The sequence below is a fragment of the Danio rerio genome, chromosome 16 (assembly GCF_052040795.2).
Source record: "Danio rerio strain M-AB ecotype USA chromosome 16, GRCz13ab, whole genome shotgun sequence".
NCBI lineage: Eukaryota > Metazoa > Chordata > Actinopteri > Cypriniformes > Danionidae > Danio > Danio rerio.
In genome coordinates, this window is record NC_141036.1 from 1,726,838 (window position 1) to 1,742,500 (window position 15,663).

At 35.6% G+C, this 15,663-nt stretch overlaps 1 protein-coding gene across 2 annotated transcripts in view; it reads right to left on the reverse strand.

Annotated features, from left to right (window-relative positions):
• The window catches only part of ascc3 (activating signal cointegrator 1 complex subunit 3), a 263,272-nt gene that overhangs the window by 78,480 nt on the left and 169,129 nt on the right, over nucleotides 1–15,663 (reverse strand). For both annotated transcript variants that reach the window (XM_087286373.1, XM_087286372.2), the window contains exon 15: nucleotides 1,287–1,478. In XM_087286373.1, the coding sequence (XP_087142499.1) occupies nucleotides 1,287–1,478 (192 nt within the window). The remainder of the gene's footprint in view (nucleotides 1–1,286; nucleotides 1,479–15,663) is intronic.

A 15,663-nucleotide genomic window follows, 5' to 3' on the forward strand; every position in this document is an offset into this window, starting at 1 on the left:
AACACTGGCCTAGATGGTGCGTAACAAGAAATTGGGGGCTCGTCCGGGATATGTTCATGTTACGCAGCATCTAGGAAAGATGCACAATATGAAGCCTAAAACTTAGATTTTCTGAAAGAGATGAAAAGAAGCTAAAAGCAGATTTTTAAACAATAAAAACCCCATTATTACCATTATTATTATTATTATAGTATTTTTTAATCTTTTAAAATGTTAGTAAGTTTTTGTAAGATTTAATGAATAAATGGTCAGGTCAGGTAGAAGTTTAAAATATTATGTTTGTTATTTTGGCCTTGTCAGCTCCCGAACTCAAAACCCCAATACATTTTGACTGCATATTTTCTTTGTCTTGTCTTGTTCCTAGTGTGCAATTTCTCTAAACGCTGCGTAACAGGAACTATCCCGGACGAGCCCCCAATTTCCTGTTACGCACCATCTAGTGCAGTGTTTTCCAACCCTCTTTTATTTTCAACCTCTACCTAGATGGGGTGTAACATGAAATTGGGGGCTCGTCCGGGATAGTTCATGTTACGCAGCGTCTAGGGAAAATGCACAACATGAAGTCTGAAAGTTTGATTTTCTGAAAGAGATGAAAAGGAACTGAAAGCAGATTTTAAAACAATAAAACCCCCATTATAACCAGTTTTAGATATTATTATTATTATTATTATTATTATTATTATTATATATATGATTATATTTTATTGTTTTATTCTTTTAAAATGTTAGTTTTTGTAAGATTTAATGAATAAATGGTCAGGTCATGTAGAAGTTTAAAATATAATGTTTGTTATTTTGGCCTCGTCAGCTCCCGAACTCAAAACCCCAATACATTTTGACTGCATATTTTCTTATACTTTCATAGTGTGCACCCTCTTTAGATACTGCGTAACATGAACTATCCTGGACGAGCCCCCAATGTCCTGTTGCACACAATCTAGTGCAGTATTTCCCAACCCTGTTCCTAAAGGCACACCAACAGTACCCATTTTCAACCTTTCCCTAATCAAACACATCTAAATCAACTCATCAGAACATCAGAAGAGTCTCTAAAACCTGATGTTAATGAATCAGATATGCTGGTGTGCCTCCAGAAACATTGTTGGGAAACACTGGCCTAGATGGCGTGCAACATGAAATCGGGGGCTCGTCCGGGATAGTTAATGTCATGCAGCGTCTAGGTAAGATGCACAACTTAAAAGTATAAAACAAGACAAAGAAACAGAGTTGGGAAACACTGGTCTAGGGAAGGTGCACTGCATGAAAGTATAACACAAGACACAGACCTTGATGATGACGGCATGTGCAGGTAAGTTGACTCCCCAGGCTAGTGTGGCCGTGCACACCAGAACCTTCAGGTATCCTCTGGAAAACATGCTCTCCATCAGGGAGCGGTCCTGACGCAGCATTCCAGCATGATGAATCCCGAATCCATCAGGAAACATCTCTCGCATCTGCTTATTTCTGGAGCGCTGTATCTATGACACACACACACACACACAAATAATGTTGTCTAACTCTCTGAAATTGACCCTTTAGACTTTGATCCTAATTGTGGCGTTTTGGTGACTGTCGCTTTAAATGCAAATGAGATAGTGCTCTTTTCAGAAAAGGGCGGAGCTAGAAACACCTGTGTCAGCATAGTGGCAGATTAAAACAGTATTAATGTTATCTGCGTGAAAAATTGAAGATGACGAAATGGGAGAATGTCAATCGAAGTGTTTCTGCATACAGTTTTTAATTATAATTAATTATTTCTTACTATTAGCAGCTGGTTATTTTCACACACTGCCGACACACAACTGCGTCTGAACCTCTTATAAATGTGATTTATGCATAACAGCTCCCCTTGTATCAGACTCTGGCGTCTCCAGCAGTGTCCTCGCAGCGCTGGGATTGAGATGTGTGCTGTGCTGACTGTGGATGTGGGTCGTGACCTGCGCTGGCAGAAACGTCCTCACCATCAGACGCTCTGATCTCACTCTGCCTGAGTCTAAATGGAGGTCAACAGCAACAAGGCCCCGGTGCCGCTGAGAACAGCCCATTACAGACGCGTCTGTCCCTCTAAAACCCTGACAGAATACCAACAACACCAGTATCTGCTCACTCAAAACACTCGGCTTCAAAACTCTGAATACCATGGTGCCAGAGAGCTGGCCGATGAATACAATCCATACCTGTCAACATTGGGATGTGAAAATAAGGGATAACCTCCTCCAAAATATTCCCAAATTACTAGATGTGTTCATCTGGAGCTGTTACATTGTGAATAAACAGTTGAAATGGTCAGTAATATGATTTATTATTATTATTAATATTATTCACAAAGGACAGAACAAGTAGTCTACATTAAAAAGCTGCTATATATTAGCAAACAGTTTAGCCTATACAAATGAATAGCTATTATAGACCTTTTGCTTGGCTGCTGCATAGAGGGGGCCATAGAGAGCAGCGTCTTCCGGTTGAATGGTTAGAACTTCCGTTTACAGCGTTTACAATAGGTAATTTGCGATCCGAAAATGGGTTTCAAAAGCCTTTTTAATAGATAACAGAGTGTTTTTGTGAGACACAACTTAGAAATGTGTGTGTTAAAGCCGTTTTAATCTGTCAGATGTGGTTCAAATACAGTGTGTGTGTGTGTGTGTGTTTCCCTGGCCTGTCAGTTGTTAGCTCAGCGGCTCTTCAACACACACACACACACACACAAACACACACACACACACACACACACGGAATACTTCACTGCATTATAGAGCAAACCAGATTACTGGCATGAAACTTAACAGGTAAGTCATGCAATTTTTGTTGACCAATGAGCAATAAAAGTCTGTTATTGATCCTCTGCTGGCTGATTTGCTGTTCATTCTAATCGCGAGCCGTTTGTGTTTAATTTAGTGTGTTGTTTTTACGATAGTGTGTGTTTTTCTGTCATTTCAAAATGACACTCGCCTGTATTTTCACTTTGTCACAGTTATTAAATCAGTGTGTCAGTGGGACAGTACAGGCTACGTGTGTGTGTCAAACATTTTGATAAATTACATTTGTTTGGGCTGGTTATATATTTGAAATGAAGAGAAAATGTTGACTTTAGCGATGACGAGGCTTCATTTAAACTGCAGAAGATGCCGTCTGACAACGAGGGGAAAACACCTCACAGCAGCTGTTTTCCATCCTATTAGATCACATTTCCTTAAATGATCAGTCCAGGAGATGCTGCTGATGGACAACAGTATTAGTTCAAAGAGGATAAAAGCAGGTAAAATAGATTAAAACTATCGTTTCACAGCTGTCCAAATGTGACTGTTTACACGCATCAGCTGCCGACCGGAAGTTCTTCGCATTCTCCTTGCGCATACACGCAAAGCTTCATGGGTAATTTTGCATTCCAAGAAAAAGGTCTATAAGATGTAAAATAAGTCTGTTATGTCCCAGAGCGTTTTCAGCTCCAAATAGCACACAGATAATGCTTCATAACTCGCTGAAACTGACCCTTTTAGGCTTTGATTCTAATTGTGGTGTTTTGGTGACTGTCGCTTTAAATTCAAATGAGTTGTGGTCTTTTCAGAAGAGGGCGGAGCCACAAATGCCTGCGTGTCAGCATAGTGGCAGATTCAAAAACTTGACTAACGTCCTATGCTAATGAGGGAGAGATGGTCACTAGTGGGCGGGGCTTCCCTCTCTGATGACACGTACAAAGGGAGAATGTCAAAGTGTTTCTGATTACATAAACTAAATAAATTAAAAACTTTATTACCATTAGAAGCTGCTTATATTCACACACTGCTGCCACACAACTGTGTTTCAACCCTTTATAAAAGTGATTTCTGCATAATAGCTCACCTTTAATTAATTGGCCAATCAAGGTTTAGCATGGCAGCAGGGGTGACCAATTACATTCTTGGTAAATGAGTACTCTCTTCTTCCCGTCTGCTGCTTAATATGATCAACTGGAGTTTAAAAGTCCTTTATGATGACATTCACCGCAATTCATTATCAAGCTACAACCTTCTTCTGCATAATGACAAGTGTAAAAATATCACCGGCTTATTGAGATAAATGTCTCGTTGCTTACCACTGATCATTACACTGCGGAGAAATTCAGTTCCGAAAAAAAGCTCTTCTGCCATTTCTCTTCGTCTCTAGGTCAATTTGGGGCTCCAATCAGCCGGTCTCAGAGGATCCCAGGACTCCATCAGTGCTATAATGAGAGCCGCACGCTCTGTTTTAATGTGGCCGATGGCTCAGCAGCAGAATCCAGTGGACTAAAACTGGACTAGCACCTACACTTTCTTTCTTTCTTTTTCTTTCTTTCTTTCTTTCTTTCTTTCTTTCTTTCTTTCTTTCTTTCTTTCTTTCTTTCTTTCTTTCTTTCTTTCTTTCTTTCTTTCTTTCTTTTTTTCTTTATATTTTTCTTTCTTTCTCTTTTTCATTGTTTCTTTATTTCTTTCTTTCTTTTTTCTTTCTCTTTTTCTTTCTTTTTTTCTCTATTTCTTTATTTTTTCTTTCTCTTTTTCTCTTTCTCTTTTTTTCTTTCTTTCTTTCTTTCTTTTTCTTTTTTCTCTCTCTCCCTCTTTCTTTCTTTCTTTCTTTCTTTCTTTCTTTCTTTTTTATTTCTTTCTTTCTTTTTTCTTTTTTTCTCTTTCTTTCTTAATTTCTTTCTTAATTTCTTTCTTTATTTCATTCTTTTTCTTTCTTTCTTTTTCTTGCTCTTTATTTCTTTCTTTTTTCTCTTTATTTCGCTCTCTCTTTTTCTTTATTTTTCTTTCTTTTTTCTCTTTATTTCGTTATTCTTTCTTTCTTTCTTTCTTTCTCTTTCTCTTTTTCTTTCTTTCTTTCTTTTTTTCTTTCTTTTTTTCTCTATTTCTTTATTTTTTCTTTCTCTTTTTCTCTTTCTTTCTTTCTTTCTTTCTCTTTTTCTTTCTTTTTCTTTCTTTTTTTCTCTTTATGTCGTTATTTTTTCTTTCTTTCTTTCTTTTCTCTCTCTCTCTCTCTCTCTCTTTCTTTCTTTCTTTTTTTCTTTCTTTCTCTTCTTTCTTTATTTCATTCTTTTTTTTCTTTCTTTCTTTCTTGCTCTTTATTTCTTTCTTTTTTCTCTTTATTTCGCTCTCTCTTTTTCTTTATTTTTCTTTCTTTTTTTCTCTTTATTTCGTTATTCTTTCTTTCTTTCTTTCTTTCTTTCTTTTTATTTCTTTTTATTTCTTTCTTCCTTTCTGGACTCGAACCAGCGACCTTCTTGCTGTGAGGCCACAGTGCTAACTACCGAGCCACTGTGCCGCCCCTTAATTAGTTACAATAAAGCTTCTTTTTAGACAATTTAATTACTAACTTATTCATTAGTTTACATCTTTAATGTATTAAAAATCATTCATACATTTATTTTCAGTCACTTTATTAATCTGGGGTTGCCACAGCGAAATGAACCACTAACTATCCACCAAATTATGTTTTAAGCAGCGGATGCCCTTAGAGCTGCAGCCCATCACTGGGAAACATCCATACACACTCATTCACACTACAGACAGTTTCAACTTACCCAATTCCCTAATAGCGCATGTGTTCAGACTGTGAGGGAAACCAGAGCACCAGTAGGAAACCCACGCCAACACAGGGAGAATTTGCAAACTCCACACAGAAATGACAACTGGCCTAGGTGGGGCTCGAACCAGCAACCTTCTTGCTGTGAGGCAATTGTGCAACCCATTGCGCCGCCAAAAATCATATTGTTAAATCTTTAAATAATAACCTAAATTAAGTAGTTCTTCTTCTCTCTGAAGCCACAAAATAATACTAATAACATGCATCTGGTTTACAAACACATGATGTGCATCAAAGACAAACAGCCAGAATGTAAAGCAGCTCAGCTTTAGCCTCAACACATCACACATTCCAGCAGCAGAAAAAAACACATCATCCTGAAAATCTGCCATCGCAATAAATCAAAAGGTAAACAACCCAAAACAGCCCACCGAATGCATGCAGGAGTGTGTTTGAGACGGAGAGGGAGTGGCACCCGATCACCGGCGGGCCCACGGGAGCCTCTAATTGAAACGCTAAGGTTTGCTTTGAGGTGTCAGCGGGTATTAATGCTGCGGTCTCTGAGCGTAAGTTAAAGTGAGACTGGGGCAGGCGCTCACGTTCAGAGGTTGGATTCAAGATGGCAGCGCATCGGCTCTCTGATCAAGGCTGATTAAGGGCCGCTGAAGAGAGATTATTTCCCTGCGCGCTAAGCAGAAGCCGGGGCAGACAGCGCTGATTAGCCATTATTCTGCCTTAACACAAGTAGACAGTAGCCATACCGCACCGAGACACGGCACGCACCTCAGGGCTGAGATATAGACACTGAGACGTGACCAGATCTGAGCGAGCAGCCCGTGACCATCACAAACACAATGACCTCTGCTTCTCAGATTCACGCTCAGATTCTGAGAAGAACGATCAGGGCCGCACGATACTAGGAAAATACGTTGATGAGTATCGCGATAACGATATTCCTTACGATATCGCACACTCAGATTCTGAGGATATTGATTAGGGCTGCATGAGACTGGAAAAATATGCGATGTAGTTGAGTGTTGCGAAATAATATTTCTTATGATAAAGCATGCTCAGATTCCGGGGACATCAATTATGGCTGCACAATACTGGAAATATGAGCGATATTGTTGATAAGTACTGCGATAACGATATTTCTTATGATATATCAGGAAACAAATGTGATGCTGTTGAGTATTGCGATAATATTTCTTGTGATGTAGCACGCTCAGATGCTGAGGATAACGATTAGGGCTGCATGACACTGAAAAAAATGTGCAATATTGTTAGTGAGAATTGCGATAACAATATGTCTTACGATATAGCACATGGTTTCCGCTATATTCATTCTTTCATGGTGGGACGCCACAGCAAAATTCCTCCCGCCACGGCTACATTACAGCTTCTCATTCAAAACATTTTATTTTATTAATAGCACCAAAACGTATTAAAAAGTAAGTAAATTATAACAATGCGAACTTTTCTGTAACTGTAGTAGTGCTGTCCATCATTTGTTTAACCCTTTGAGGCTACATGCTGACTGACTGACAGGTGCGTGATGCGCGAGGCCAGCAAACATGACGTATAGCCGCTTCACTTTACTTCAGGACACATTAATACCGCTCTGTAGGTCTACTGGAGACATTCTATAGGAGAAATATTCCAAGCAATTCTAATAAATGCTGGAGACATACTCGTTACATAAACGCACTAAATCGCACTTCAGCAGTGTTTATTTGAGAGCGCACAAGAAGATCTGCGAGCTCTTGAAGCGGCTTATATTTGAGGGTGTGCAAGAAGTTTTGTGCACAAGCAGAAGAAATCGCCGCGCAAGCACAGAGATTCACATGCTGTAGGCTGTTACATAAATGTGATCCCGACTTCTAATACTGCGCTCATGACATTTGTCATTGAAATAACGTCACAGGTAGTTGGTAGATCTGTGTAAATAAAAAAGGCCTGCCGCCACAGCTGGAAAACATCCTAGAGGAAACACTGTAGCATGCTCAGATTGTGAGGATATTGATTAGGGCTGCACAATAATGGAAATATATGCTATATTGTTGATGAGTACTGCAATAAGGATATTTATCATATATCAGGGAAAAAAATCGATATTGCTGAGAATTGCGATATTGATATTTCTTATGATATATCATAATAATATGCGCTGTTGTGGAGTATTGCAATAACGATATTTCTTATGATATGGAACTCTGAGATTCTGAGGATATTGATTAGGGCTGCATGATACTGGAAAATATGCAATATTGTTGTTGAGTATTGCGATAACGATATTTCTTACTATATAGCTTGCTCAGATTCTGAGGATATCAATTAGGGCTGCACAACACTGTAAATATTTACGATATTTTTGATGAGTACTGCAATAAGGATATTTATTATTCAAAACTGGATATTGTTGAGAACAACACAACACTGTAAATATATGCGATATTGTTAGTAGGTATTGCGATAACAATATTCTTACGATAAAGCATGCTCAGATTCTGGGGATATCAATTAGGGCTGCACAACACTGGAAATATAAGCGATATTGTTGATGAGAACTGTGATGACGACATTTTTTACGATATCGTAATTCTCTTGAGCACATTCAGATTCTGAGGATATCGATAAGGGCTGCACGACACTGGAAATATATATGATATTGTTGATGAGTATTGCGATAACGATATTCTTACGATAAAGTATGCTCAGATTCTGGGGATATCAAGTATGGCTTTACAATACTGTAAATATTTACGATATTGTTGATGAGTACTGCAATAAGGATATTTAATATGATATATCAGGACAAAATTCGATATTGTTGAGAATTGCAATAACTATATTTCTTATGATATGGCACTCAGATTCTGAGGATATTGGTTAGGGCTGCACGATACTGAAAAAAATTAGCAATATTGTTAGTGAGTACTGCGATAACGATATTTCTCTTGATATGACACTATCAGATTCTGTGGATATCAATTAAGGCAACATGATACATGTATATTTCTGTCATTAATATTATTTATTTAATGCAACTGAATGAGTTAAAAACCAAATAGCGAAAATAATATTTGATTTCTAACATTAATATCATTAAATATTGCCTAATAAATGAGAACAAATGAGTTAAAAACCAAATAGTGGAAATAATACTTGATTTCTAACATTAATATCATTAAATATTGCCTAATAAATGAGAACAAATGAGTTAAAAACCAAATAGTGGAAATAATACTTGATTTCTAACATTAATATCATAACAGTAGTGGGACACATTCTGGATTTCTGACATTAATATCATTAAATATTATCTATTAAATATGATTAAATGAATTAAAAACTAAATGGCAAAAAGTTTCTAAATTTCTGTCATTTATATCATTAAATATTGTCTATTAAATGTGACCGACTGAGTTAAAAACCGAATGTGTTCCAGGCAGAACAATGGTGTGAAACATTCTGGATTTTTAACATTATTATCATTAAATTTTATCTATTAAATGTGATAAAATGAGTTAAAAACTAAATGTTTCCTAGGCAGAACAGAAAAAAAAATCTCAATTTCTGTCATTAATTTCATTTAATATTATTTATTTAATGCAACTGAATGAGATAAAAACCAAACAGCGGAAATAATACTTGATTTCTAACATTAATATCATTAAATATTGCCTATTAAATGTGACAAAATGAATTAAAAACAAATGGTGAGAAAAATACCTGATTTCTAACATTAATATCATTACAGTAGTGGGACACATTCTGGATTTCTGTCGTTAATATCATTAAATATTATCTATTAAATATGATTAAATGAATTAAAAACTAAATGTTTTCCAGGCAGAATAATTGTGTTAAAATTCTGGATTTTTAACATTATTATCATTAAATATTATCTATTAAATGTGACAACATGAGTTAAAAACTAAATGTTTCCTAGGCAGAACAGAAAAAAATCTCAATTTCTGTCATTAATTTCATTTAAAATTATTTATTAAATGCAACTGAATGAGTTAAAAACTAAATGGTGAAAATAATACTTGATTTCTAACATTAATATCATTACAGTAGTGGGACACATTCTGAATTTCTGACATTAATATCATTAAATATGATCTATTAAATGTAAACGAATTAATTAAACTAAATCTTTTTCAGGCAGAACAGAAAAAAATCTCGACTTCTGACCTTAATATCATTAAATATCATCTGGTAAATATGATTAAATGAGTTAAAAACCAAATGGCAGAAATAATACTTGATTTCTAACATTAATATCATTAAATATTGCCTATTAAATGAGAACAAATGAGTTAAAAACCAAACAGCGGAAATAATACTTGATTTCACACTCAGATTCTGAGGATATTGATTAGGGCTGCATGAGACTGGAAAAATATGCGATGTAGTTGAGTGTTGCGAAATAATATTTCTTATGATAAAGCATGCTCAGATTCCGGGGACATCAATTATGGCTGCACAATACTGGAAATATGAGCGATATTGCTGATGAGTACTGCGATAACGATATTTCCTATGATATATCAGGAAACAAATGTGATGCTGTTGAGTATTGCGATAATATTTCTTGTGATGTAGCACGCTCAGATTCTGAGGATAACGATTAGGGCTGCATGACACTGAAAAAAATGTGCAATATTTTTAGTGAGAATTGCGATAACAATATGTCTTACGATATAGCACATGGTTTCCGCTATATTCATTCTTTCATGGTGGGACGCCACAGCAAAATTCCTCCCGCCACGGCTACATTACAGCTTCTCATTCAAAACATTTTATTTTATTAATAGCACCAAAACGTATTAAAAAGTACGTAAATTATAACAATGCGAACTTTTCTGTAACTGTAGTAGTGCTGTCCGTCATTTGTTTAACCCTTTGAGGCTACATGCTGACTGACTGACAGGTGCGTGATGCGCGAGGCCAGCAAACATGACGTATAGCCGCTTCACTTTACTTCAGGACACATTAATACCGCTCTGTAGGTCTATTGGAGACATTCTATAGGAGAAATATTCCAAGCAAATCTAATAAATGCTGGAGACATACTCGTTACATAAACACACTAAATCGCACTTCAGCAGTGTTTATTTGAGAGCGCACAAGAAGATCTGCGAGCTCTTGAAGCGGCTTATATTTGAGGGTGTGCAAGAAGTTTTGTGCACAAGCAGAAGAAATCGCCGCGCAAGCACAGAGATTCACATGCTGTAGGCTGTTACATAAATGTGATCCCGACTTCTAATACTGCGCTCATGACATTTGTCATTGAAATAACGTCACAGGTAGTTGGTAGATCTGTGTAAATAAAAAAGGCCTGCCGCCACAGCTGGAAAACATCCTAGAGGAAACACTGTAGCATGCTCAGATTGTGAGGATATTGATTAGGGCTGCACAATAATGGAAATATATGCTATATTGTTGATGAGTACTGCAATAAGGATATTTATCATATATCAGGGAAAAAAATCGATATTGCTGAGAATTGCGATATTGATATTTCTTATGATATATCATAATAATATGCGCTGTTGTGGAGTATTGCAATAACGATATTTCTTATGATATGGAACTCTGAGATTCTGAGGATATTGATTAGGGCTGCATGATACTGGAAAATATGCAATATTGTTGTTGAGTATTGCGATAACGATATTTCTTACTATATAGCTTGCTCAGATTCTGAGGATATCAATTAGGGCTGCACAACACTGTAAATATTTACGATATTTTTGATGAGTACTGCAATAAGGATATTTATTATTCAAAACTGGATATTGTTGAGAACAACACAACACTGTAAATATATGCGATATTGTTAGTAGGTATTGCGATAACAATATTCTTACGATAAAGCATGCTCAGATTCTGGGGATATCAATTAGGGCTGCACAACACTGGAAATATAAGCGATATTGTTGATGAGAACTGTGATGACGACATTTTTTACGATATCGTAATTCTCTTGAGCACATTCAGATTCTGAGGATATCGATAAGGGCTGCACGACACTGGAAATATATATGATATTGTTGATGAGTATTGCGATAACGATATTCTTACGATAAAGCATGCTCAGATTCTGGGGATATCAAGTATGGCTTTACAATACTGTAAATATTTACGATATTGTTGATGAGTACTGCAATAAGGATATTTAATATGATATATCAGGACAAAATTCGATATTGTTGAGAATTGCAATAACTATATTTCTTATGATATGGCACTCAGATTCTGAGGATATTGGTTAGGGCTGCACGATACTGAAAAAAATTAGCAATATTGTTAGTGAGTACTGCGATAACGATATTTCTCTTGATATGACACTATCAGATTCTGTGGATATCAATTAAGGCAACATGATACATGTATATTTCTGTCATTAATATTATTTATTTAATGCAACTGAATGAGTTAAAAACCAAATAGCGAAAATAATATTTGATTTCTAACATTAATATCATTAAATATTGCCTAATAAATGAGAACAAATGAGTTAAAAACCAAATAGTGGAAATAATACTTGATTTCTAACATTAATATCATTAAATATTGCCTAATAAATGAGAACAAATGAGTTAAAAACCAAATAGTGGAAATAATACTTGATTTCTAACATTAATATCATAACAGTAGTGGGACACATTCTGGATTTCTGACATTAATATCATTAAATATTATCTATTAAATATGATTAAATGAATTAAAAACTAAATGGCAAAAAGTTTCTAAATTTCTGTCATTTATATCATTAAATATTGTCTATTAAATGTGACCGACTGAGTTAAAAACCGAATGTGTTCCAGGCAGAACAATGGTGTGAAACATTCTGGATTTTTAACATTATTATCATTAAATTTTATCTATTAAATGTGATAAAATGAGTTAAAAACTAAATGTTTCCTAGGCAGAACAGAAAAAAAAATCTCAATTTCTGTCATTAATTTCATTTAATATTATTTATTTAATGCAACTGAATGAGATAAAAACCAAACAGCGGAAATAATACTTGATTTCTAACATTAATATCATTAAATATTGCCTATTAAATGTGACAAAATGAGTTAAAAACAAATGGTGAGAAAAATACCTGATTTCTAACATTAATATCATTACAGTAGTGGGACACATTCTGGATTTCTGTCGTTAATATCATTAAATATTATCTATTAAATATGATTAAATGAATTAAAAACTAAATGTTTTCCAGGCAGAATAATTGTGTTAAAATTCTGGATTTTTAACATTATTATCATTAAATATTATCTATTAAATGTGACAACATGAGTTAAAAACTAAATGTTTCCTAGGCAGAACAGAAAAAAATCTCAATTTCTGTCATTAATTTCATTTAAAATTATTTATTAAATGCAACTGAATGAGTTAAAAACTAAATGGTGAAAATAATACTTGATTTCTAACATTAATATCATTACAGTAGTGGGACACATTCTGGATTTCTGACATTAATATCATTAAATATGATCTATTAAATGTAAACGAATTAATTAAACTAAATCTTTTTCAGGCAGAACAGAAAAAAATCTCGACTTCTGACCTTAATATCATTAAATATCATCTGGTAAATATGATTAAATGAGTTAAAAACCAAATGGCAGAAATAATACTTGATTTCTAACATTAATATCATTAAATATTGCCTATTAAATGAGAACAAATGAGTTAAAAACCAAACAGCGGAAATAATACTTGATTTCTAACATTAATATCATTAAATATTGCCTATTAAATGTGACAAAATGAATTAAAAACAAATGGTGAGAAAATACCTGAGTTCTAACATTACTGTCATTAAATATTGTCTATTAAATTTGAACAAATGAGTTAAAAACCAAAGGGCGAAAATAATACATGATTTCTAACATTAATATCATTAAATATTGCCTAATAAATGAGAACAAATGAGTTAAAAACCAAATGTGTTCCAGACTGAACAATGGTGTGAAAATTTCTGGATATTTAACATTAAAATCATTAAATAATATCTGTTAAACTGTTAAACGTGAGTTAAAAACCAAGTGTGTTCCAGCTGTCCTCCAGGAAGTGTTCATCTTCACAAGCTCAAACACACACACACACACACACACACACACACACACACACACACACACCGGCTGAACATTTGCTTGTCTTAATTGCGCAGACAACACAACAAAGCGGTTTTGTCCTGCGCCGAATAATGACATCCTCACAGGAGAGACGAGCTAAAAATAGTTGAAAGCGCAAACAATAGAAATTAATGAGCTAAATCTTGCAGACCCGTCCCATGAGGCCGAGGGGCTTCAGAAGACAGAAAGAGAAACGAGAGACGGCCTGCTGTCATACTTGATGTTTCCTTCAGAGAGAGAGAAAATAAATAAAGCAAGAAATCCCTCGCAGCTCCCACCGATCTGTGTGTGCCAGATTCTACAGACTGCCACTGCACCGCTTTAATCATCTTGTCCTGCATGCGGATGCTTGCTTTGAGCACTAGGTGTCTCCTTTCATCCACCAATGAGAGACGGAGAGAGAAACAGAGGACTATGGGAGCGTAACGGAGAAACACTGAAGTCTGGACACGGGGCCATCAGATGGGTTTGAACCCAGTCATGCTTTTAATGCAAGACAGAGCAGGAAGAAAGGAGGATTTCTTTGCAATATAGACGCTTGCTTGGGCTACACGATATATCTCTTTAGCATTGATATCGCAATGTGTGCATTCGCAATAGTCACATGGCAGAATCTGCAATGTTGAATTGGGATTATAGGTGACCATAAGATTTGTGGAGTCATTTTTACCATATATTATAGAGCAAATGCAAGAGCAAGTCCCCTGACTGTATAGGCATATCAAGAGAGTTTAATGCATTCAGCCACAAGGAATTGCACTACTTCTGAGTTTAATAATATATATATATATATATACATACAACAGTTCTGTCTGGTTCTCGAATCTGATTGGCTGATAGCCATGAGGGCGAGGCAGTGGCGCAGTAGGTAGTGCAGTCGCCTCACAGCAAGAAGGTTGCTGGGTCGCTGGTTCGAACCTCGGCTCAGTTGGCGTTTCTGTGTGGAGTTTGCATGTTCTCCCTGCCTTCGCGTTGGTTTCCTCTGGGTGCTCCGGTTTCCCCCACAGTCCAAAGACATGCGGTACAGGTGAATTGGGTAGGCTAAATTGTCCGTAGTGTATGAGTGTGTGTGTGAATCTGTGTGGAAGGGAAAATTCGGCTGGAAGGGAAAATTGCTAGATAAGTTGGCGGTTCATTCCGCTGTGGCAACCCTGGATAAATAAAGGGACTAAGCCGAGAATGAATGAATGAATGAATGAATGAAATGAATGAATGAATGATAGCCGTGATATATTAAAGTAATATCAGCACTCGTACAGCCTCTTTACCCTTTGTGTATTACTCCGCCCACATACAGATCTACATACAGACACTACAGCTCTACAGTTTAAAAGATGCTTGCTCAGCTGTTTATCTGTCAGCTTATGATTTGTATCAAACCTGGAAGAAAGTAGTTCCTCATACAAAAGGGATTTTGAGACTCTACATGTTTGATTTTCTTTTTATATACACAATTATGCCGTCAAACTGTTGTATAAACACAATATCACACTTGTAGCAGTGTGATATGGCTGTATATGAGCACTGGTGGGGGCACTAAGGCACTAACGCACGCCTCCCACCAGTGCCAATATACAGCCATATCGCACTGCTACTCCTGTGATATTGCTCATACATATATATATATATATTATATATATATATATATATATATATATATATATATATATATATATATATATATATATATATATATATATCCATCCATCCATCCATCCATATTAATAAACCATTTATTATATTAGAAGAAAGTAAGTTGTTCTTTTCTTTTTACATGATTTTTTTTAGCATTTCGGTAATTATATTTTAAAAATAACTAAAATTGCACATGTAGGAGGGTTAACCATTTTCTGATTCAACTGTGCGACTATACCTATTTTATAGTTATTTGCAATTTCACCAACTCACTTTTGTGTTTATTTAGTGCATTTTTATTTACTGCTGCCTACAACCAATCAATTGCAGG